This window comes from Lepisma saccharinum, chromosome 8 (assembly GCF_977018435.1).
Source record: "Lepisma saccharinum chromosome 8, izLepSacc3.1, whole genome shotgun sequence".
NCBI lineage: Eukaryota > Metazoa > Arthropoda > Insecta > Zygentoma > Lepismatidae > Lepisma > Lepisma saccharinum.
In genome coordinates, this window is record NC_139236.1 from 72668271 (window position 1) to 72693558 (window position 25288).

A 25288-nucleotide genomic window follows, 5' to 3' on the forward strand; every position below is an offset into this window, starting at 1 on the left:
TATTGCAAACTCTCATTCAGAGGTTCAACCTAACTCAAAATCTGAAATAAAACAGTGCATTGCTGAACCAGGATCTGCCGTTGTATTGGAAATTCAAAAGTGAGTATTCAAACCTGAAGCAAGTGCTGAGAAAATACTTGGACATACCTGCTGCATCAGTATTCAGTGATTGAGTGTTCAGTGTTGCTGAACAGATTTGCGATAAGAGAAGAAGTAGGTTACTTCCTGAAGTGTTTCCAAAACTCTTGTTTCTGAAGTTAAATCTGGCAGCAGTACATTTCTAACATTAAGAACAGGAATTCATTATGCATTTCAAAGAATGGCTTGTGTACTAATGTAAAATCTCTTGAGAATCCATGTTCTTCTTAAAGGTTCACATAACCACCTTTTGTAGATGCAAATGTACATTCGCATCTCTTGAGAATATATATGCATATACATATGATATGCAATACAAATGTACATAGCAAATTTATTTTTGTCATGCTGAAAATAACATCCCATTTCAGTTTAATAACCTTATGTATAGGAATCGGTTAAATATCGGCATCAGTATCGGTTCCAAAAAATTATCGGTGAGTACATCGGCATCGGTACATTTTCAGCTTCGTCACATCCCTAATGGAAACGTTTTGGAGGTGTGCCACACCCACCTGCACAGATGTTGGCAATGTGGCTTCTGTTCCAAGATTTCCATCTCAACAGATGCTAATCACTGGGGATCAGGTCGAGGAAGCTATACCAGCCAGACAGGAGCAATCACTAGACTTCAGAGCACTGTCAGTATACTCATGAACACAGTGGAGACTGGTCAACAAGGATAGCACTGAATGACTTTCTGTGGAGAGTCTTGCTGCTTCATAGAATTACACTGGCTTGCTGGCCAAACACATTAAGTGGTTGACTTCCTATCTTGCAGCCGAAATTCTCTGGTTTGAATCCTGCATTGGGCATGGGTGTTATTTGTCAGTGTCCTTTCATCAATTTTATCTAATCATCACTCATCCTCATCATCACAATTAGCCAAAAAGTGGCAGAAAAGTGATGTTAAATAACAAATAGCTTTATAGAAATACCACAGAGTGAACACTGATAAACAGTCCAGGTGTTGGTGTGTGGCATCCCCCAAAGGCATTAAGTTCAAGCAGGTTTATATCATAAAGGTGGGTGTATCTACAGATCTAAGTGTTCTTTATCTGTAGCAAAGACAAGGTGTAAATCAATATTGCACACCCTGGTACTATGTTATCCAATAGAAAAAATAAAAGTGAATGGCAACTATGAATCTGCTGCATGCTTGCGTACATACAGAATAATAAACAGTTTTTTAAAGGTTCATAGCATGAAAACAATGCCTGAAAGGAAAAAATATTGCTAAGAAAAGTTGTCCACCGTGATGTCCTCTCAGTTCTATGAAGTTGGTTGATGCGCGTATTTAACATTTTTTAAAAAATTAATCATATTGGATTCTTTATTATTCCCTTTTCTATTCATGCAACAAATAGAGAAATCACAATATTGATCTCATGAACCTGCCTTTTGCCATAACACATACAATTTGATTTTCAGGCCATCATTCAGGCATCTGTTCTCCCTATGTCTATCATCATTGTGGGTGTTGGCAATGCTGACTTTGAAGCTATGAACGAACTAGATGCAGACACCGTCCCGCTAGAAATGCACGGTCGAGTGATGGCGAGAGACATTGTCCAGTTTGTTCCCTACCGAGAGTTTCAGAGAATCCACGACATGCACAGAGCCAAGGCCTACTTAGCAAAAGAAGTCCTTGCAGAAATACCTGACCAGATCGTGGGCTACATGAAAGCGAATAGGATTGTTCCTAAACCTCCAACGCAATGGGGACCACCTCCTCCATATTCAGCCTCAACATAAAAAGTTTTTAGATCTGTGTTCAACTCGGTGATATATCTAAATTAGTATGCGATTACTTTTTTTACATTGTCTCATAACATTTTCATGACAACATACTGACTCACTAAGTAACATATTTCCACATATTTGAACTTTGTACATACAAATACAACCCAGAAGTTAATATGTTATGCTCAATCCACAGGTTTGTATATATGGTCATTGCTTAGTACGTCATTTTTATCAGCTCGCCTCTGTGGCAGAGTGGTTAGCATAGCACACTACAACATCAGGGGTCCCTGGTTCGTATCCTGGTCTGGGCATAGGTGTTCTTTGGGAGTGTCCCTTCATCAGTTTTCATCATATCACTCATCCTCATCCTAATTGTTGCGATTAACCAAAAGTGGCAGAAAAGCAACGCTAAATAACGAAAATCAAACCAAACCAAAATTTGAAACTTGTATGTGAATATTGGCACGAAACAAAACTTACAAAGTTCCTTTTATTATTATGTGTTGAGTTGTCATCCTATTGTGTTGACAATGGGCTAATATTGAAAATATGGTAATCAAAAGTGAATGATTATCACACACCAAAAGTATAATCTTAAATTGGTAAGCTATAATAAAAAGTAAAAGGCAATAAAATAAATAATTGGCACTTAGAAAGGCTCTAAAATGTACTTATATTTATAGAAGAATATAGTACTGTATGAACAGAAAAAACTAAGTGACAATTTAGACAATAATATTAATTTTTAAGATTCTTAATATTCAAAAACTGACCTCAAATATACAATTGATCTTATTTGAAGCACAATCTAAATAGAACAAAACATTTGTATTTTTTAAGCTTTCGGACTTCATATATTTTGATACTGTAAATTTTATAACACATACACCGTCTTATCCAAAATTCTAGCTAGTAATTTTAAGCACTACGTGGCTATTCCACATGAATTGTTTACCTATTTTCATAGCTTCACAAGCTAAAATCTATGAAAAACAGAAATGCAACTGTTATCTTGTTATCAGAAAACTCTTAGCAGAAACCAATGTTGATCAGATGTGGACTTCATTGACATTCAATAATAGCTTATTTCTACCAGAAAAGTTTTCTTGAATTTATTGTTTCATTCTTTAACAGAAATTGTAAGCATGAGACCATATGAAAGAGAAGGAACATACACATTTGTAGAGAAAAATAATATATCCCTTGTGATAAAATTCTATTGAGTTGAAATAAGTTACTTGGGGAGAAAATTTGACCGTGCTTGAAGAATGAAGCAGCCAAGTTCATATGTCTGAGTTAATGTGAAGAAATTGGTGTAATAAATAGTATTCAAGTTTTCGACACTACATTTTTCTTTTCGACTACCTCCTTACACACACACACACACACATATCAGTGCTGTGTAAAGAAAAAACCTTATAAGCATGTTTCAGTATATTAACTTAAGATATCACATGGAGACAGATTACAGCTGTACCCTACCTGTCTGTAAAAAGAGGATAGTGAAAGCTGAGAAGATGTAGGTAATGGAAATTTTGATGGAAGTTAATTATTCTGGCAGGAAATTTACATTTTATGTTGAAAGACCTTTCATACTTCATAACACAAGAGCCCCTTTCGGGCAGTTTTTTTATAAAGTTATTTATAGTTAGTGTTTTGATTTCAATCAGTGTTTTTTTCTGGCCTTCTTATATTGAAATCTGGGACTCCCCCAGTAGATCAATCCCAAGACCGCTTGTTCCAGGGATAAGAACAAGATTCTATGGACATGGGGACTATCCGCAGAGATTGATGATTATAATTTTTTTCATAATTGAGCCAATCAGTGAAACAACCACTCCAAAATACTTAGCCTAGTAGTTATGTTGCCGCCTTGTAATCAAGCTTTGATACCTGGTTGAGGCACGTAGTGGTTCAGATTTCATTTTAAACTGTAGGTGCAGTCCCAATTAACCTCTCTCTGCATAAAGTGGACTTAAAAACAAATGCAAGAATTTCATTGTAAACAAAACTTTTCCCTCCCACGTCTGCCACTACCTACGTATATGCAATCTAGCAGTTTGAGTTCCGTGTAAAGTGTTTGTTATCCATGGTATTCTCATTATTGCAGTTATCCTAGAACTAGAACATGAAATGTGTATAAAAACATACAAATATGTTTAACACTCAGGGTTTCAAGTGTCTATTCTGGCACTATTTTCTTCCCATATTTATGAGATTTCATTACACACATCACAAACTCACACAAGTTATGAAGATTAAGCAGTTAAGCACAGTTAACTATACAGTTTATACCATTGACAATTCAGGTAAGTATGTGTTTGTTGTAATTTTAGAAACAAATTTTATATATGTATCCATTACGTTTTTTGTAAAATAAATTCAGGGTTCTTTATACCACTGTTATTGTCCATCTGTAAGCATAACAATTTTGCTATTAATATTACAGACTTTCTTATATTACTTATGTAATGAGTCAGCAGAAAAAGTTGTAGACCATCAAAGACTATTGTTGTGTACATGCATATTGAATGGAATTTACAATATATGTCAGTACAATGAAACCCCAATTCTATGTTCCCAGACTTTACTTTTCGTAAAATATACATCCAATCTTCATGGTCCCAATAAAGCAACATGTTATAAAATTTTATTGAAATTTACATTTTCCTGTAATTCCCTGAAAAAAAGTAAAATCGAGGTTACAATGTATATATAAACTTTTATTGATAAATATGTTGTTTGTGTTAGTCATGAGTCCAACTGTGATCCCCCTTTTCCTGACGTAGAAATGAGGCTATTTTCTTTTTTATACAGCATTTTTGCAAAGGGTGGAATTAGATCCATTTGTTAATTGTTTAGTCACACCAGTGGTGTACCAGGTAAACCAACTTTTTATATATATATATATATATATATAATGGATAAAAGCAAGGAGGGCCAAAAGGGCTAAGTAAAAATCAAATAAGGTAAAAGGAAACACTCACCGGACAGTAGGAAAATTCAAAATTTTCGCTAATTTATAGCATCATCGGTGTGAGAAGAAACAGAAGACGGAACCGGAAGTTGGGGTCCTGCAGAGTTGCCAGGTCCCCATTGAAGAAGAAGCGGTGCGTAGAACGAAAAAAACACTGTTTCGTCACCAGGCTCGTCGTAAACTGTGAGTGTGTAGGATGAGTTGGGAGGGAGGGCGGGAGGGTGGGTGAGGGTTGGGCATTACTGGGTGGCCTTGTTCAGGCCAGGTGGAGTGGTTGCACTCATGGCCGATATATAGGCCCTCTCCCATCTTTTGCCAACACCTCTGTTCGCAAAAGATGGGAGAGGGCCTATATATCGGCCATGAGTGCAACCACTCCACCTGGCCTGAACAAGGCCACCCAGTAATGCCCAACCCTCACCCGCCCTCCCTCCCAACTCATCCTACACACTCACAGTTTACGACGAGCCTGGTGACGAAACAGTGTTTTTTTCGTTCTACGCACCGCTTCTTCTTCAATGGGGACCTGGCAACTCTGCAGGACCCCAACTTCCGGTTCCGTCTTCTGTTTCTTCTCACACCGATGATGCTATAAATTAGCGAAAATTTTGAATTTTCCTACTGTCCGGTGAGTGTTTCCTTTTACCTTATTTGATTTTTATATATATATATATATATATATATATATATATATATATATATATATATTGGCAGAAAATTTGAAGTTGTCGGACTTTTGTTTTACTTGCATGCCTGCATTCATTGTTTTATTTCTATTATATCTAATTAATATGTAATAAATATATAAAATAAATAAGAATTATTGCTATAAACAAGGTCAAATTTTCATAATACGCCACTGTGTCACACTTTCTTTTTGTTCTGTACAGGGTGGCTAGAAAGTCCCTTTACACCTCCACTTATTTCATCCCTACATTCATAATATAATGTTGTGCTTCCATTCATGGACCCACACACTTGTCACTAAGTGATCCTCCAAAGTTAAGTCACTGGTATCTGCCATTGTTGTTCACCAAACACGGAAAGGCGCAACAATGAACTGGTCAACGCATAGACTTTATTCTCCCTCCGCAGGTAGTCATGTGGCAGTTACGCTGCAGGCATGTGGCAATTCACGTGAGGAGCACTGTTGCCATATCAATGATCAGGATGGGAGGTAAAAATCTTAAATATCTTTCCATCTTACATTGTTATACGCATTTAGTTCGGGTGTAAAGGGACTTTCTGGCCACACTGTACAATGGAGCTTCCATTGTTCTTCAAAAATGTAGTGTGTCAGAATGAGCATTTAAATTTAAAAAATTGATAAATTTAACAACACTGCACATATTTACATATCTCTGTTGTGTTTTGTGAGTTCAAGCAGTGTGCAAAATGGGAAGGCACTTTGGTTGTGTTTTTAAAATTGTTTGTCTTGAGATTTGTGACTTTCTAAAAGTCCAAGATCAGGTGTGCGGATAGGTGTATTACTAATACATGTTCCACATGCACTATTATGATATTAAATGTTAAACCAGGTGCTATATGACACAGTGGTGATAGAGAGAATTTGGTTTGACTCAGGATATTCCCACTGATGTGTTCGAGTTAGTCCCAGAGACAACATGTTGATTCCATTCTATTTGTACTTTCATATATTTTATGTAACCATCTTCTTCATTGCAATCAACAAGGAGGTAAAAAAATGACATGAAAATTATCAAAGAATACAACTGTGTGTATATATACACTATGTACAGTTATTGTGGTTTTGATTTCTGATCTATATTAAATATGTTAACCAAGAAATAATAAGAATCAACAAAGTTCAAATGACAATTTTAACTGTGCTAAGCCTAACAAAATGCAGAGGTATTGGAATCAACATTCATGTATTTTGTGTAAACCATGCAGTAGTAGTATATTGATCATTTTAGTAACAATCTGACTGATTGAATATAGATCCATTGTTGATTTCCCTAGTGAAAAAACAGGCACATTGCAACAGTGCCTGAAATTGGATCATTGTTTTTGACAGTCAAATGCAATGTTAGAATGTTTGAAGAGCTGTCCATGGTCTGCGGAGAAACTTCTACAGTGCATATACATGTGGATAAATTTTGGATAAATAAATTTAAAACATGTGTCAAAAGTATTTACTAATTTACACATATGAAAAATGTGTGTTTTTAGATACATTACAAATGTTTATAATATGGGTGGTGTGATTGTACAGTTCAAGCACAGTTGTATGAATAGCTGATGAACAACTGTAAGCAAAACGTGGGTTTGATACCTGTTGGAGGTACATAGTGGTTTGGATCCCACTTTAAACTGTAGGCCCAGTCCCGATTAGCCTTACTTAGTGGACTTAAAACACCAACTCAATTAATCAAACTGTAAGCAAACATTTGTCATGCAGATGAATGTTCTAAATGTAACCAACAAAAAATTAAATTGACTTCCATTTCATTATTTGGATCTTTCAGTTCATGTTTATTAATGAAGCCAGACGTTAAGCTAATTTATGTAAGCTTGCTCAGACGGTTGACTTAACTGACGCTGCTTGTTCATACCATTAGGTTAACAGTGATGAGGTGAAAGGACACACCATGGCCTTTATCAAAGGTGCCATTACAGCATTTATTGTCAGTGAGTGGGGGGGGGGGGACCATGGATGAATGAGTGGATTGAGGAGACATTTCAAATTAACAGTAAATTGACATGCCATTGTGAATTGTTGATTGTTAATAACAAAATATTGGGTAGTAGAAATTTAATGTGATTACTGAGTAAAGTTGCTTTCATCTTTTCCAGGGAGGGGCTTGAATGATCCCAATGACTGACTCTCCCTGGCACATACACAGATCAATGTTTTAATGGAGTTAGTCACAAGCCACACTTTCATATCACCCTGGGAGTACTAGTTAGTTATTGTTAATAGCATATACCCACTACCTCCATAGATGATACAAGGAGTAATACTTTTGTTTTTGCAGCTGATATTCCTATTGCCAACATGGTGATTAGCTTGTTACCAAAACACTTATTACCTGTACACAGTCCTAGTGCCTGTACACAGTCCTACTGCCACCCAGGCAACTGCTACGTGTGTGTTCAATTCTATAGGGACATTGCATGTATGAACTACTACTTCACTCATGGAAAATGTACTGTCATTGATGTTCTACATGCATTTCCTTCTGTAATGTACACAGCAACTTCCATAACCCATTTACATCAGCTTGCAAGCCCTTTTGCATGCTGCCTCTGTAGCAAGGCTGTAATACATTCAATTTACATTTCTTAAACTGGTTGTTGTTTTGAAGCATGGGACACAGCACTTGTTTTGCAACTGTAAAACCTTTCACATACTTTCAGTGCCTGTACATTGCTTGTTTCGCCACTAGGGTTACCAAAGCTGACTTGCAAATGTATCATTAAAAAATGTTTTTGATATGTTTTGTGAGTGGCTTGCTATTGTAAATGTAGCTTTGTACATGACGTTTGTTATTATTCACAGTGAAATAATATTGTTTAAAAGCAGATACACACCTTCTCTTACTGTTTAGTAATATAACTCGATGTGTCACAATTTTATATGCACCTTCAAAGTTTTAGATTGAGATCGTTGTGTCCATTGTCATGATTAATTTTACAATGTTGACAATACTTGTGAAACATTCTTTTTTTTTTTTTTTTTTTACATCTTGATAAACTTGTGGCAAACACAATCGATGATGTCTGTTTCATGTTTTACATCAGACTTTCTGTGTCATAAAACACTGCACTCTATTGTTGAGTTCACAAGACAGTTGGAAATAACTCTCTAATGTTGTCATTTTCTTCCAGTCTAAAGGGCAAATTTATCTTGACTATCACAAAAATTTATTTCTAATTTTCAGTTATTTTAGACACTTCTTTCTATTTCAGTTATTTTACTTTGCATTTCTACCTCTTAGCTTAGTTGCGATGATTAATAATTATGTATTTCATTAACTGATTAAAGAGATGACAGGACAAGAGACAATGATACACCCATGCCTTACCCAGGGTTCGAACCTGGATTCTCTGGCTTTGTAGCACATTATACTGACCATTATGCCATGGAGACTGGCATCATAATAATTTATTTTAGCATTTTATGGTACAGCAGATATACATTCCCTAATATCTTGAACAGTTGCAACAAGTTGATGAAAATTATATACCCTCATTCTCAATGTTGGCATCTCTAGAATAAAGTCATCGCAGATCTACAGAGTTTGTGTCTACGTATATTGTGGGGAAGTTTTCAGTTCAAATCACCCAAAATGTAACAAAACTTGCAGGTTTTATACGTTCAACACATCACCATCTGCTGGATCCATCCTCTGGATGGGTCAGAATCGACCCATTTTTTGTCCTGTTTCTCCATCATTCTGCCCTGCACTTTCCCTTATTCAGTCATTTATTCGACTATATATTCCTTCCATTTATATGTGTCCCTCAGTAGCCCCTCTTCCCACATTGTCTTTACATGTCTGTACTGCCTCATTCTTGCTCTATCTCAGTTCCTACTATTTTCCTGTTGTCTCCTTACATGTCTTTTCTATTCTGCTTCTCCTTTTCACCTTTTTTTTTTCTTATTGTCCACAATTGAGAACCATATGATTCTGTTTGGCGACTCCTCCTTTCCCCATATGAGATACTTCACTTCCTTTAAAAGTTTTTATATTAGAGATGGTTTTGCAAATTTTAGTTTTTCATGAGAGAAATGCGTGATTCAATTCATTTTTTCTGTTTATTAGTTTTCTCTCTCTCTTTGCATAACTGCCAGTACCAATAAATAAAGTACCATTTACCTCAGATCAATGGCAATTCAATGTAAAATGCATAATATTAAACACTAATGAATTGTTTGGTTATACACATGCCTCTGATATCATCAAATGAGAATTGTCTCTACATTTGAGTACAGAGGGCTCAAAAGGTTGTAATCACTCCAAATTGTCAGTTTGTGACATTAATACTCATATTTTTGTACTTCCTTACCAATTGCTGTGAAATATAGCAAATTGTAGAATTATATAAATGTTATCAATGTGTGCTGCCATAAAAGTGTTTGATTTCAAAATACATTAAGTGTGTTCATGTTATGTATTGAAAACAGCTTTAAAAGACTGATTGTTATATTATTGTATGTGTGCTTTAATAAATTTTGTTAAAGAAATGTTAGTTTTTCTTTTTATTGCAATCTACGTATATTCATAATATTTTACATGCAATTTTGCATTTAAAATTACATGAAATGTGAAAAAAATCAATGTGTCAACTGGAAGTAACTTTATAAGTAAACTAAATTAAACTCCGAAGAAGTACAGCCCTGTGAGAGCCATACCCTGCCAGGCAACTTTCCATTGACAGATGCATGTGGCTTCAATGTAACATGTACAGTGTGATCAAGAAGCCATGCAACCTGACATGTACAATAGAACGTAGTGGTATACAAGGGGCAGTCAAATGAAAATGGGTCAGCCACCAAAAAAGTTTCATTGAAAATATATTACCTCTAAAGTAATCTCCATAATGGTTAACACATTTATCCCACTGGGGGACAAGATGGTCAAATACATTTTTGTAGAAACTTTTCTGCTGCTAATGGATCCACAACCTTTCCAGTCACATAAGTCTTCCTCCAAGTGAAACCGATGTCCACGAATGTGTCTCTTCAGATCGCCAAAAATGTGAAAATCACATGGGGAAAGATCTGGCTGTAAGGAGGATGTTGAAGTGTTTCCCAGCCAAGTCCCTCAAATGAATCTCCCACCAGATTGGAAGTGTGGGAGCGAGTGTTATCATGGAAAATGGCCATGCCGTTCAATAGCATTCAAGACGTTTTGACTTAATGGTGCCCCTCAGTTTGTCCAAAGTGTCTTCATAGCACCTTCCATTGATTGTGGCCCCATGCTCGAGAAAATCGACAGGCAGTGGACCCTTGCAATCGGAGCTTTGGACTTCTTCAGTGAGGGAGAATCCATGTGTTTCCACTGTTGACTTTGCCGTTTGTTCTTCACCGTACACAACAGACATGTGATGATGAATTTCTCATCCTCCAGCACCCTCTGCAATCAAAAAACGGAACCACACCTCTCTGCTCATCTTTACTCCCCTCCAATCTGATATTGGACAAATATGCATGTAGCTAACCTCACTTCCTGTGCAATGAAGAATGAGTGTGTATGTGCAAGTTGTCACTATGCTTCCCTCCTTACCCACAGGTGGCAGTATCGTTTGTAAACAGCAGTGTTACATGCACACTGAGTTCTATGCCTGGTGCCCTTGTTTTTTTATTTATCTGGGTCTTATACTTGGAATATGCTTCCAAATTCTTCAATGGCTCCATCATAAGAGTAAATAATGCTCCACAATGATTACATATACATACTGTGTGTGGGGAGAACAGACTGCTCACGACACCAACAAACAGCCCACTTACACTGAGTGGTTAACATAAGCTGTGTAATGAATCGCAACCTACCAGTGCTGTCACATACTGAGAGAAATATAGTGGCTGTATTGAGTATGATAAAACAGACATTTGAAGATTAAATTGCGTGAATTTTTAATCACTCTGTGTATGAAGTACAGTAATTGTAGTGATTTGTAATAAACGAGACCTCAATGTAAATATATCACATTCCAGTGCAATTTTTCTTGTCAATAGCAGAAGTGCACAGAGTCATTTTGAAATGTATTTATGGAAAGTAAAGTAGTTTTTAAATATATTTGTGTGGTTGACATTGTATCCTATTTATCTTCTAATATGTGTGAAGGTTTTCTCTAGTATACTTCTTTATTAATTTTAATTTGATACACTATTTACATTATCTTTATATCATTCGATCAATTTTATTTTCAGGCCATTATTGATGCATCTACTCTTCCAATGTCAATAATTATTGTGGGTGTTGGCAATGCAGATTTTGAAGCAATGAATGAGCTTGATGCAGATACCGTTCCACTGGAAATACACGGTCGGATGATGGCAAGGGACATTGTCCAGTTCGTTTCATACAGGGATTTTGAAAGAGTGTATGATGTTCCAAAAGCCAAAGCTTATTTAGCAAAAGAAGTGCTAGCAGAGATACCTGGACAGATTGTAGGCTACATGAAGGCAACTAGAATTGTTCCTAAACCTCCAACACATTTGAATGCTCCTCCCTTGTATGAAGCCTGAAAATGTTAAATTTTCATTCATTTTCTGCTGTGATATTTTTGTATTTATTGAACGTGAATTGTGTTATTTTGAGTCAGAAAGTGTAAAAAGTATAAAAATCTAGAATTAATTTATTCAGCACACTTTCAAACTGCATATGAATATATCTTTATAAAATTGTTGCAAATTTAAAGAAACCAAGTGTAATCTGTATTTTTTTAAAAGATGTTAATGTATGTTCAATGACATAACAGTAAAAAACAACCTAACGTAATCCAATGATTACAACTCCTTTCTTCTATAAACAAATCACCGCTTTTGGATTTCGAATCCCCGACCAAATAAATTTATACTCAAAATAAAATTAATACTCTCATCTCCCTAGAAACTATGTAAGCAGATGTGTTTGTAGAAACAAACATGTTGGCTATCTCATTTATGACGTTGTTGATGATTACCCAATTTACATTGTTTAAAATCTGAATACAAATATCATATACTGAAATAACTATGAAGACAAAAGAAACCACCATGAAAATAGATGAAAACCAAACTTCTTTTTCAAAGAAAAATGCCATGATTCTGTACATATAATTAATAAACATTTTAAAATTATTATTCCATTCAATTAAAAAATAAAAAGGAGAGCTTCTGCTGAAAAAGTTTATGCTTGAATATGTCATGATTTCTAAATGATACTTCTTCCTTTCTGTGTGTGTGCAGTAACAAACAGAGAATCTAGAACTTTGTGGAGGTGATTCTCTTTTGGTCCCTAGAAGAATCTTGCAATGGCTGCAAATCGGAGGATGCCAATTGTCTCATCATATAACTTGGGTCTCTGATAAATGTTGACAATGATACTAGTTTTTCCTTTTCCTGAGAGAAATGGCCGTAACATATTCGTCAATCTTGATTCTCTGTATGGAACCATGGGCATTTCCTTCTGTCTTTGCCTTTCTCATTGAATGTTAAAGTGATCCTACCGTACTTAATCACTCTTGTTTAACCTAATGAAATTTGTGGAAATTTCCCTTTCTGAATCTTTACTTTCACACACCAATGGAGTTTGAAGTCAAATGTTCATAATATTTTGTGAATTGCTAAAGAATGTAAAAACTTATTCATGTGTGAAATTTAATGTGTATATATGCTCTTATTTACTTTCATTTTTCTGATATATATGTTCTTGTATATTGCTAATAAATTGTTTTAATATGAACCAGGGTAGAACCTTTCTTCATGTTACCCCTTTAAACATATAAGAACTATTTGTTTTTTACTGCTGTTTATCAGGTATCTGAGCATCATATTACCACAGACAAAGGTAATACATTTGTCTGTGATGTACTTACTATTCATGAAACATATGGAGTAGATGAGCTATATTCACAAGAATAAACTTTCCTGCTTTTCTCACATTGATCCTAAAATTGAATTTGCAAATTATAATTTCTTCACATAATGGGAAGTCTATGCATGCAGTAATTGCGTTTATTTTTATTTTACAATCCATGCCAGCATGTTCACTCAAAAAACATTGGACTGCCAATATGTATGATTGTTATCAAGTCATATTTGATTAACTCCACATGAATTGTACTTGTAATGCATTTTCAAAAAATTAAGCTCCATTAAATTTAAACATATTGATGTATAAGCTTCAATTAGTACAATGATATTAATTATTTTGGGAAAGAAGTGCAAGAAAGATCAGAAGAGTAGGAGTTTTAGGAAAAGTATTTCAGACTGTACTGTAAATTTGAAGAAAATTAGTGCCTTTGGATGTTTCAATGTATTATGTGATATATAAATTAAATGCAGAAAGTAATACTTGTTTGGCGGAAGTATAAGTTAAAAATAGAAATGTTACAGAAAATCCAAGATTTACATTATGTGTAAAGCAAATTTCTCCCGTGGATAATCGAATTACAGATTATGGATGTTCTCCACTTGATTGCAGCCCACAAAATCATCCTTTTGTGATTAATAAAATTACACTTTCAACTGCACAAGTGACCAGCAGCATTTACACTCCTATAATTGTCCAGCTTCCTGCTTACCCACGGTTGAGATTAAGAGTAATTAAAGTAAAATCCCTAGTCAGTAGTAACCTAATAGATTAAGAGTTACATATTTTCCTAGCAATCATAAGTATTTATCTATAGTTTTAAATGCTGCTTTTAAAAATTAGTACAATGCTCTTGAAGTGCATGCATATACATTTTTATTGAGACAACGAGAGCTGCTAACATATTAATGGCCCCTTATATACAATTTCAGTTAAAACTTCGGCCAAGTAATATCAGATGGTTGGTTATATTTTTATAAGATTTCAAATATCATTTTTAAATTTCGTGGCCCAATGCTGTGGCCGGGATGTACTACAGACATTAATTGCACTGCAATTTTTGCCTCAAATGCACGTGAAATTTTGATCATTAAAACGTTATTTTTATATGTGCGAAACTTTTCAACCAGTGTTACTACATTTTCAACGTATTGGAACAGTTGGATGAATAAATAAATTCGTCTTGTAGGGGAGAGTTTGAGACTATAATTAGGTTCTCCCTGATATAAACACAGCCATTTCATTTAGCTTCCGACAAGGGCGGGAGAGAGGGCCCCGGATTATTGGAGGGAATTGATTCTCGAAGAAGCCAAAGGAATGCATCGTGGTGAAGCCAGACAATACTCGACGAGCAAATGAAGATCGATAATGCTGCCTTCAGAGTGGCATTTGTGCAGAAAGAGGACCGAAGATGGCGCTAGAAGTGCAAAATACGGCGAGATAACGGATTAGCTCCCATTTTATTCAAAACTGGAAATTTATGATTACCTATGTTCGTATCCATTTCCAGTTCTTTTGTTAGGTGTTAGTTCAGGAAAACCTACATTCGCCATTTCACATTCTGCAGACGGAAACTTTACTTTTACCTACCTGATGGGCTGTCTACAAAACATTTCGAACTTGTGTTGTGTGTACATATTCAAAATTGCGTGAAATCTTCTTAAAAAGATGGGAAACATTCTAATTCGTGGAAAATTTGCAAACAAAATGCCGATGAGCAAAATTTTCTAAAATAAATATTAAATCCCCGTCCATTCTCGCTTTATGAAGGTCATATGTATGCTGCCTTTCTCTTTTTTACTAACCGGGCAGAGTTAAAAGCAATCAGAAAATGCATGAAAAGGAACAAATATCATACCGCGAAATATAAATACCACAACTTGCGTAATTTGGGTTGGCTGATAGATTGATGATCTAAGGTTACATTTCTATTTTTTTCGTATCTGAATCCCAACTCACTTCTGTTTGTAATTGTACATAATGAAAAGAAAATGTTAGATAAAAATTATATACAATACGAAAGTATTATTCAATGGTTTTTTTCGTAATTTTATGGTGTTCTGTAAAAAAAGTACAAATGTTATATAATAAAAAAGGCAATGCAAAACCTAAACTTGCGGAATGAACCATATATCTAGGGAAGTTGAGTGGGTTTCTTGATCCTACCGCTTTGACTCTGCTTTCCAGAAAGAAAGTCGGGATGTAGGAAAAAAATTAAAAAATGTGAATGATCCTATCTAAGCATAACGTGGTCCTTGGAGGCACATAGTGGTTCGATCCCACTTTAAACTGTAGGTCCAGTAACGGTTAGCCTATTTGTGCATAAGTCGGCTTAAATCTTGAGAGGATTTTCTTTTCCGATTAAAAATGTTCAGGTTATCTACAAACAAACAATAAAAAATAAACCCTAAACAATTAAGCATAGCAAGTCGCAACATGCACTCTAAATGACACGCTAATTCGAGTACGAATACGATCATCGCTAATCAATTTATACTCAAACAATGTCGATAGAGACAAATAAGGTCGATGTAAGAAATCTACACAAACTAGGGTCCTCCTTTCCCCCTTTGGGCGCCTGACGGCGGCCACCCGGACGCCAACTCCCGTCAAATCGCGTGCGATATCTCCGCTATGGGAACAGCTAGCTTCGAAATGACTTCAAGTTCTCAGAATCATAGTTACAATTACATTCAAAATAAGCACGTTAATTGTCACGGGGGATGTTGGAAATGTTATCCTCGTGCATCCACACCTTTTTTGGCATGTTTTTAGGAAATTTCGCGTAGCTTTGGTAACAAGACACGCTAAAAAGAGCACTTTAGTTTCCTAACAGCTCGTGGCGCCAGAGTGCCAACTGAAACACACATGGCTTTGAGCATAAACTTGTGGATTTCTTTCTTAACCCCATTCCATTTCAGTAACTTCGCGATCTCAGTTCAGTCGTATTTTTAAAGTGATTACGTGTTACAAGTGTTCTTGCGATTTTCTATTGTTTTGTAAAGTGTTTGTTAAGTATTATTTGCGTTTTGCTATAGTTTTAATAATGGTACATACGTACACATTACAACAAAAAGTTTTCATGTACGATTCGTATGTGATTACAAATTCTTGTGGGAACGTTCGTAGACGATTTTCAACAGAATTCCCAGGTGTGCCTGTTCCACACAGAAATACCGTGCGAAACCTTGTGAACAAATTCAGGGAAACAGGATCTATTCTCGATAAGAAGCGAACGGTAAAACGGCATGTACTTACCGAGGATAAATTGGACCAAGTCGGAGAAAGATTAGAACATACTCTTCAAAAATCGCTCCGACGACTTGCACAGGAAACAGGAATTTCCGAAACAGCAGCATGGCGAGCTACCAAAATTTTAAAACTGAAACCGTACAAGGTCACTGTTGTCCAGGAACTGCTACCACGTGATAATTAGAGTCGGGTAAATTTCTGTAACTGGATTTTGGGGAATGTTAATGGTGGGGTGATTGATCCACGTTTAATATTCTTCTCTAACGAAGAATGGTTCCATTTAAGGGGTCATGTTGCGTCACAGAATAACAGGTATTGGAGCTCCGATAAACCCGATTTTATACACGAAACTCCTTTGCATGACCAGAAAATCGGTGTTTGGTGCGCAGTAAATGCATACAGAGTTATAGGGCCCATATTTTATGAAAATACCATAAATGCACAGAGATACAGGGACAACATACTCACACCATTCTTCGAACAACTAACTGATATTGAATGCCAGTCAGAGTTTTTCCAACAAGACTGCCACTTCACACACAGCTCAGGAGTCGTTGGATTTCATTCAGGAAATATTTGAAGACCGGGTTATTAGCAAAGGAGTGTGGCCCCCACGGTCCCGTGATCTCACCGTATGCGATTTTTATCTATGGGGGAAATTGAAAAATAAAGTCTATGCAACAAACCTCCACACATTAGAAGAACTGAAGAAGAATATCAGGAGAGAAACTGAAGCAATATCAGAAGCTGAACTGTTGCGTGTAAATGAAAATTTCCTGAAAAGATGCCAGAAATGTGTGGATGCAGGAGGACACCATTTCCAGCATTTCTTGTGACAAGGTACGTGCTTATTTTGATTATAATTGTAATTGACACTTTAATGATTGTAACTGTATTTGTTGCAGGAATGAATTTGCAATAATTATCATAACATAGTAGGTCATTACAGTAAAAATTGGCATCTCTGAGAGTCCGATCTGCCACCTTCCAAAATATTTTTTCTTAATTATAAGGGCCGTGCCCTCCCGTCCCTACGCTTTCGACGCCAGTATTGCTATGAAGTCAGAAGTACACCCAGCGTAAAGAAATTATTGTAGTTTAGTGAAACAAAAATAGGGGACAGGACAGTGCCAGTGGTGCCAACTTAAATGAGCCTGTGGAGCTCGAACCCACACAATAATTTGCCTGTTATATATATATTTTTTGGAAATATAGTCTCTGCGATTAAGAAAAGTTTTCATCATTATAGACTGAAAGAATTCTCGCAAGTTTAATTACTAACTGTTTTCAAAATGTTACATAATTTTTATATGAGACTTTTCAGTGTCCTACGTATATTATTTACATCATCCACGGTCATCACTATTACAAATCTATGGGAGGTTAAATAAGAGCTTATAAACAGGATGAGGATTGATAGGCACTAAAAACTCGCAAAATAAGCAGGCAAATAAGAACAAAATACAAAATAAGTACTAATCGTTCTGCACCGTCCTACGACGCCAGGGTCCCGGTTCGATTCCTGGCCTAGGCATGGATGTTTATGAGTGTTCATTCATCAATTTCATCATATCACTCATGTCCATCTTCACAAATTTGCCAAAAGTGGCACAAAAAGCGAGGTAAAATAAATGAAATAAAAAAAATAATAAACATGCTGAACATTTTTCATTATTTTCATGGATTAGACAATGAAAAAGCTGTTATCTTCGAAAGAAGCACTTGTGACTAAAACAGTCACAAAAGAACACTACACCTGTGAAACATGAATACCACTCACTCAGGCACATAGTGGTTCTGGTAATTTACAATGCATTACAGAGGACAATGACACGAGCAAGAACATTTTTGGATCCAATATTGATTTAATAAGGCGCAAATAATTTCACGGGACGCCAATGCATTCTTTCTTTTACAACTTTTTTGCCTCCTCGGTGGTGTAGTGGTAGCATCGTCGCCTTGTGATCAAGGGGTCTCGGGTTCCATACCCAGTGGAGGCACACTTGTTCGGATCCCACTTTAAACTGTAGATCCAGTCCCGATTAGCCTTACTGTGCATAAAGTGGATTTAAAACACCAACTCAATCAATCAATAAATACCACTCAGAAATGTCACGAGACGATTTTTAAACATAAACGCCTATATTATCTGACCAAGGAACAAGAAAAGGCATTTTATGGCAAATCGTTAGCCTATTGCATAAAATTTAAAACAAATCTCCGGGATCAGCCTACAAATTTCCTAAAACCGTGCCAAAAACGAGTGGATGCACGAGGACAACATTTCCAACATCCCCCGTGACAATTAACGTGCTTATTTTGAATGTAATTCTAACTATAATTCTGAGAACTTGGAAAAGTCATTTCGAAGCTAGCTGTTTCCATAGCGGAGATATCGCACGCGATTTTACGGGATTTGGAGTCCGGGCAGACGCCAAGCGTGCCGCCGTCAAGGCGCCCAAAGGGGAAAGGAGGACCCATTTCAGCGTCGCGTCATCTCAGACTCGAACTCATATCTACATTCAATTTGAACTATCTTAAATCGTCTAAAATCTTTTTTGTGAGAAGTTTTAATAATAAACTATTAGAAGATACTGTAAAGATAAAAGTGCGGCGGAAAGCAACAAAAAATGCAAAAGTGTTACGTCAAGCAGTGTGAAACAAAGTTTCAAAGGATTTAGGTTTATACGTACGTAGGAATCGCTATACGAACCAATTGTAGCATATACGCCTTGCAATTTATCGATGTTATTATGCGTTGTGCTTGCACCAGAGACGCTTTTCCGAAAAATGTTTTTTTTTTTTTCTCGTCTATGGCATTGAGCAAAAAGGTTAATCTACTGTGTTCTGGTAACAATATAGATAGTGTAATTAGCTGGATCTCACGCATGTCGTTTTAAGCAGCCTTTGAAGAATGAACCCAAGTTCTATTTCGGCTTTCAAACCTACGAGCCAGCATTGTTCAAACGGCCATTGATGGACGTAAGAAAGATATTTTTTCTCGCCATCGTTTGACCTTCATAAGCCTCTTCCAGGGACGACGTGTGCTCTTAGCCTTTTTTTCCCGTCCGTGCTGAGCAAAAAACCTGCCTCTCTAAACCCAAACAAATTGTACTGCACGAGAAATTTTCAGGGATGACAGAATTAGCTACACGGGGTGCCAGAAGAATGAAAAAAAAAATACCCTAAGAGGGTGAAAAAGGAAAAGAAACGTCGGGAACCGATAATCCACCCCACAAGCGCGGTGCGTGGGGTACCGAAACTGAAAAGATACCCAATAACGTTGGCCTTGGGGGTGGTGAGTGGACCCCCAAACTATTAGCCCCTAACACAGAAAGCAACTGTTATCTTTGGTAAGGGACTGAAAAAAGCGCAATCTAAGCGATTATGGGTTAATAAGGACGTCTCAATTCAACGTTTTTTACTTCATCGCCGTTCCCACGAAGGGATTAAGGAAGCGGCAGTGTTGCCAACTGTATGTTTAACTTCTTATATTTTTATTTTAAGTCGATTTTCTGTCCATTTTAGTGTAATCGCGATGATGAGTATGAATGGTAATCTGAAAAGATGAAAGGAGAGGCATGCCGGAGCTCGAACCCGGAATCTTCTGCTGTGACGAGAACGTGAGTCGACCCATCTACGAGATATGTCACCGAGGCGGTAGTCAAGTCTTCTCGAGAATATGCTTGGTCGAGCTTCAGGTATAATTGCGGGGATGCTTTGCGGAATGCTAAAAACTATAGCCGGTAAAGGTCATATTGTGGGATAACTCATGTGTGTTTATACGAGCACTTGTATGGTGTTCGGGAAAAAGCATGTCTCAAACTGCGATTTTCTGTTGCTTTCATTAAAGTCACACTGAATCAATTAAAGAAAACATTCTAAGTATAATTTTATATTGGCCATGTGTAAAGATTCTAAATAGTGATCATCCAACATGTACATCATGTTTGCTATTAAAAAGAATAAACATAAATAACTGTCCTCTATGAAATTTAATTTCTTGACTTAAGTGTGTTTTCCCGAACAGGTTAGATTTGTTCGTGGCCTCCGTGAAATGTACAGGTAACGCTTTTGCCTTGTAATCAAGGGTCCTTGATTCGATCCCATTTGGAAGCGTATTGCACAGGGGTTCTGTTCCAACCTTAACTGCAGTTCTAGTTCCGATCAGCCTCTCTGAGCATAAACTTTTTTAAAAAATCACCATAAAGACCATCCAAGTGAATAACCAGAAAGCTTCTATTTCTCCTTCAAATTTTTGCAATGGGGATAAAAAGACGCCATTCAGATAGCTGTCAACTTGAGTAAATTAAATTAGATGTTAATTCAGAGCTTGAGATTCTGGCAGAAATGCCAATTTTCGTGATACAGGTTTCGAAACTTGATTGTATTTGTATTTTTTTTAAAATTTTACATCGATTAATTTCGACGATGAGGAAAGCTGATGACGTGATGGAACAGAAGGCATAACGAATCTAGAACCATCACGTCAAGAGATTTGTCAAGAATTGGTCATTGGTGGAAAATTGATTCAGGGAACTTGGGGAGGGGTGGGGGTAAATCAAATGGCTCGAATCCAGAAGACGGCCGAGTAGGTAAGGTAGTGGACTCGGTTGGAGGATCTAATTCCAATGTCGGTCCTTGTCGAGTTCCTTCAATGGTTTCCTCAGCCATTCCAGGAGAACGACAATTTTCTCTTAACGATTGTCAAACTAAAATTCTCGCAAATATTGTAAAGCACTCTCATTGTGCCTGTTTATGTTTGTATTCCTATTTTCCTAAATTTACGTAACCAATTATCGGTACCGGATCCGCGTACTCGATTCTCACCCGATGCAGATAGAATATCACGGATCCAAATAACCTCTTTCCATCCCTAAATAAAGTCAATCTCCAATTGAATCGGGATTTGTGACGACACCATGACGAGAAATGTTTACATTAATTTATACCTTAGAACTTGTCAGATGGTAAAATACACAAAGAAGTAGCAACACTGAATGCCAGTCCTCCGGACATGATTTCCCCCTCAGTCACGGAGCATACGCCTCCTGGCAGCAAGGATCGAACTCCTGCAGGTTGCTAATCCTTCGCCACGCCCACCCGCTGAGAGGCGCGTGCGCCAACAGCGGATCGAGTGTTGAGGCGGTCGAATGGGGCTTCCAGCCAATGGTAACCTGATACTTTGCTTCTTGATTAACAGGACTCGGAGAATAAACACTTACGAGCTTACAGACGTCTGCTGGAAATTTATAAGCACGCAAACTTTTTTTCTTTTTTCAATCTCTCATAACTTGGCTCATGCGAGTCTTAACCCCATTTTCTAATACTCTTGCTTTTCACTGAAATACTGACGTCAGAGTGACTGATGAACTGTAATAGGACTAAATGAAGTGACATTAAATTTGCCTTGAAGCATGTGAATTATCAATATGGAAAAAAGAAATTAATGGAAAATTCCAGCATCTACATAATGTGACGTTTCTTACAGCAAGCGCTTTATTGGACCTACTGCTTTAATATTTATAAACGTGATTGGAGAAAAATATTAATGACACAAAATATCATATTGCTCTACAAATTAAATAAAATGCCTTTTGGAGGTATCGTCGAATTTTCAACCGTAAGCGAGCGAAGGGAGAGTGGAGGATACAATCAGCTGCTTGCCATGCAATCCTGCCCCTGCGTTGCCAAAATGTACGGCGTTCTGCAACACATTGTCGCCACCTTCATTCAGTGTCAAGTAAAATTAATCATCATGGCGAGGAAAACGGCACACATATATTGAACGTTGTTGAATTCTTTAACAAAGAAGCAGGGGAGAGAAGTTATAAGTATGGGAACACGGTAGCGCTCGAGCACAAGCGAAGATACATATTTATATCTGGGAGGGGCAAACAAATGACTGTCCATTTTAGTTCGCGAGTTCGTCGCGCTCTCTTCTTGGCACGACTGTGCGTCGCCAGAAATTTTTGTAGTGGGAGGGGGGGCGTTAGACGATTGATAAATCTTGAATAGTAGAAATAATAACAGTAATAATAATTATTATCATGCTTATGATTATAATTATAACATAATTATTACAAACTAAGAAAACTAAACCAATTTTATTCCATATTTATTATTATTATTATTATTGGGGATGAAGGAATATCCAGCACAATATTTTAAATTATTTTGTTATTAACATTTACACATAATCTGTTTTCTTATATTACGTGCATTTTTACTTCATTATTCTAAAACACTCAAAATGCTGACCAAGGCAGAATGTATTGTAAAGTAACCCTCTAAATTTTAAAACGTGACGTTTCAACCTTATAGCAAGGTCTTCCTCAGACTTTGAACCAAATTAAAATGAAAAAATAAAGATTATTTGCTTTGTTCAGCATTTTGAGTGTTTCATAAAACATGGAAACAAGGCTTAATAGTGTTAACATTATTATGCTCGAATACTAACTAATTAACTTATCTCTGTCAGGCCTTATTAACAAAACAAAACAAAAAAGCGAGCTTTTTGATGTTTTGTAACTTAAAATTAACGATGCCAATTTCCGGAGGGGGGGGGGGGGTCGGAACCGGAATGACCGGTTCGTTCCCCTCCCGATGTCCATGAATGCAAAATAAGAGTTCTAAACTGAGAGCAACGCGCTACATGACTTGTAATTTTACAATGATTTTGATTTCAGCACTTTCTTTAAAAGCAAATGACATCTCTTTGCTATGATTCCTCGCTCTGTGATGACGTGTAACTTGAGCAAAACATTAAAATACTTAAAACGAAGATACTGTCTTGCGCGTAAGCCTAATCCCCGCAGCTGCACATTGGCTTCTGCTCATCTTCTGCTGGCAAATGAAGATCACTGTCAAAGGGACGGTTGGGTTACGCGGCTAAAGGTCTGCAGATTACTCAATGTTTACCCGCCACAATGGAAGGCCACGTGTGCTGAGTATGATGGCGATTTGCTACAAAGGAGGCCGATTGCGGAGCACCGAGACACGTGCTGCTCGGTCGTTTTAATCACTCACTGGTTTGCGCATCTAAGCCTCGGAAAAGTTACTGCGCAGCAAATGATGGTAAGGAAAGAACAAGAGAAATACCTTGAACAATATCAAAAAGAGGAATTACGTCAAGGCAGTGGCGGCGATTGGGTCCCAAAAGGGGGGGGGGGCAAAGGCACACCCGGGAATATGCTATGGGGAGACGATGGGGTTCAACCAAATGAAAAATAGGAGTCTGCTAGACCATGCCACTCGGGCCCGTACTTAGGGGAGAGGCCATGGTCCCCCCTCGAACCATGAAATATTTAAATATGAACCTATAAAAAACAACGAAAATAACATCGACGATTTTCCAAATTTGTAAAAATTTCAATTTTGTTTTTGCATAAATGAATATGTTTCTTGTGTAGAAGTCTGTAGTCTGGAATGTTTGGTAGTTTTAGTTTTATAACCATTGATGCAAGTCTGTCTACCAGACGTCCGATTTGACCGAGACAGTCCATTACTTTTAATCCCTGTCTCGACTTTTTTCAAACTGCAGTCGTGATACGAAAGCGTTTCTTCCTTTTGTTTTTGATTGATTGATTGATTTGGTGTTTTAAGTCCACTTTATGCACAGTAAGGCTAATCGGGACTAGACTTAAATTTATAAATATATTACTTTCTAAACAGAATTATGACTTTTCAATGACGCTCGTATAAGAAAATTAACGGAAATTTTGAAAACATTGTTAATTTCCGGAACACATAACTATTTGAATACTTCAGAGAATTGAATGTAAGCAATAAGCACTAAGCTGTAGCAAAAATTAAATAAAATCGAACACTTAAAAACATTGTCCACGGGACGAGACGGGACAGGCTTTTAAAAATTCGAGACGAGACGAGATTGACCATTTATTTATTTATTATTTATTTATTTATTAAACACTACAGGCAAATGCCCAGTTACAGTGCTTTGAGGTTAACTGAGTTCAGTTTACATACATATTGACAAAACAAGTAATTAAAAATTGGTAAGAGAAAACAACAAAGACAAGTAGAAAATAAGTACGTATAAGACGGAACAGAATAATCATTACATAACAACAATATATAATACAAGGGTGGTACAAGGATATCATAAAGTATACAACATATTTGGTTACAATGCTATTATATACAGGGTTCACATAATAAGTTTGCTTTTAGGTCTAAATAGATCAATGTCAGGGGTATTATTGGAGACTATATTGTACAACGCGCACATCCTCCTCATGGGATCCATTTCAGCCATCCTGGTTCTACCGCGTGAAATTTTAAAGAGGTCATTTCTGGGTCTTAATTTTGAGCATGGAACGTAAAAGTTTATTTTTGCGAGAAGTGCGGAGGAGTCTGTTTTTCCATTGACAAGTTTCGAAAGGAATGTTATCTGGTGCATCTGTCTTCTTTTTTCAAGGGACGGGACACTCAGCATGTTGCGTAAGATGTCACCCGAAGTGAATTTTGGATAAATGCCATCTAATTTATATACTAAATACCTTAAGAATTTATTTTGGAGTTTCTCTATTTTTTCGATTTCCTTTATAAATAACGGGTCCCAAACGACTGAGGCATATTCAAGTTTTGATCTGACAAACGTATAGTA

At 36.7% G+C, this 25288-nt stretch overlaps 2 protein-coding genes across 4 annotated transcripts in view; one reads left to right on the forward strand and one right to left on the reverse strand.

Moving 5' to 3' along the window:
- The window catches only part of LOC145991135 (copine-8-like), a 56646-nt gene extending 43368 nt beyond the window's left edge, over positions 1–13278 (forward strand). For 2 of the 3 annotated variants that reach the window (XM_083126912.1, XM_083126914.1), the window contains one exon: positions 1570–2246. In XM_083126912.1, coding sequence (XP_082983038.1) covers positions 1570–1893 — 324 coding nt within the window. In that variant the 3' untranslated portion in view covers positions 1894–2246. Of the gene's footprint in view, positions 1–1569; positions 2247–11762 lie in introns of those variants that run through there. The other variant, XM_083126913.1, reaches the window with a different exon arrangement.
- Positions 1–25288, reverse strand: part of LOC145991552 (anaphase-promoting complex subunit 13) — a 128097-nt gene that overhangs the window by 52456 nt on the left and 50353 nt on the right. The gene's annotated exons all lie outside the window — the stretch shown is intronic.